This window comes from Nematolebias whitei, chromosome 8 (genome assembly GCF_014905685.2).
Source record: "Nematolebias whitei isolate Nwh7 chromosome 8, NemWhi1, whole genome shotgun sequence".
Taxonomy (NCBI): Eukaryota; Metazoa; Chordata; class Actinopteri; order Cyprinodontiformes; family Rivulidae; genus Nematolebias; species Nematolebias whitei.
This window is the reverse complement of record NC_056505.1, coordinates 9,182,771-9,183,003: the sequence shown is the minus strand read 5'-3', so window position 1 is coordinate 9,183,003 and position 233 is coordinate 9,182,771. Positions and strand designations below refer to the sequence as shown.

The following is a 233-nucleotide window of genomic DNA, read 5'->3' as shown; positions in this document are numbered from 1 at the left end:
ATGACGTGTCGATCTGAGCTCAGACTGGTTTCAGACTGGTTTCATTTATCAGGAAGTGAAACTTCCACAGACGCTGAGAGGTGAAATGGCGCAGAAAGGAGTTCAGCTGGACAGAGAAAGTTTCTCTTGTTCCATCTGTCTGGATCTACTGAAGGATCCGGTGACTACTTCCTGTGGACACAGCTTCTGCATGAAGTGTATTGAAGACTTCTGGGATGGAGAGGACCAGAAGA

General features: G+C 47.2%; 1 protein-coding gene across 1 annotated transcript in view; it reads left to right on the top strand.

Moving 5' to 3' along the window:
- LOC119413016 (tripartite motif-containing protein 16-like) overlaps positions 1 to 233 on the top strand; it is an 819-nt gene continuing 586 nt past the window's right edge. Inside the window, exon 1 of the mRNA XM_037680027.1 lies at positions 1 to 80. Coding sequence (XP_037535955.1) covers positions 1 to 80 — 80 coding nt within the window. The remainder of the gene's footprint in view (positions 81 to 233) is intronic.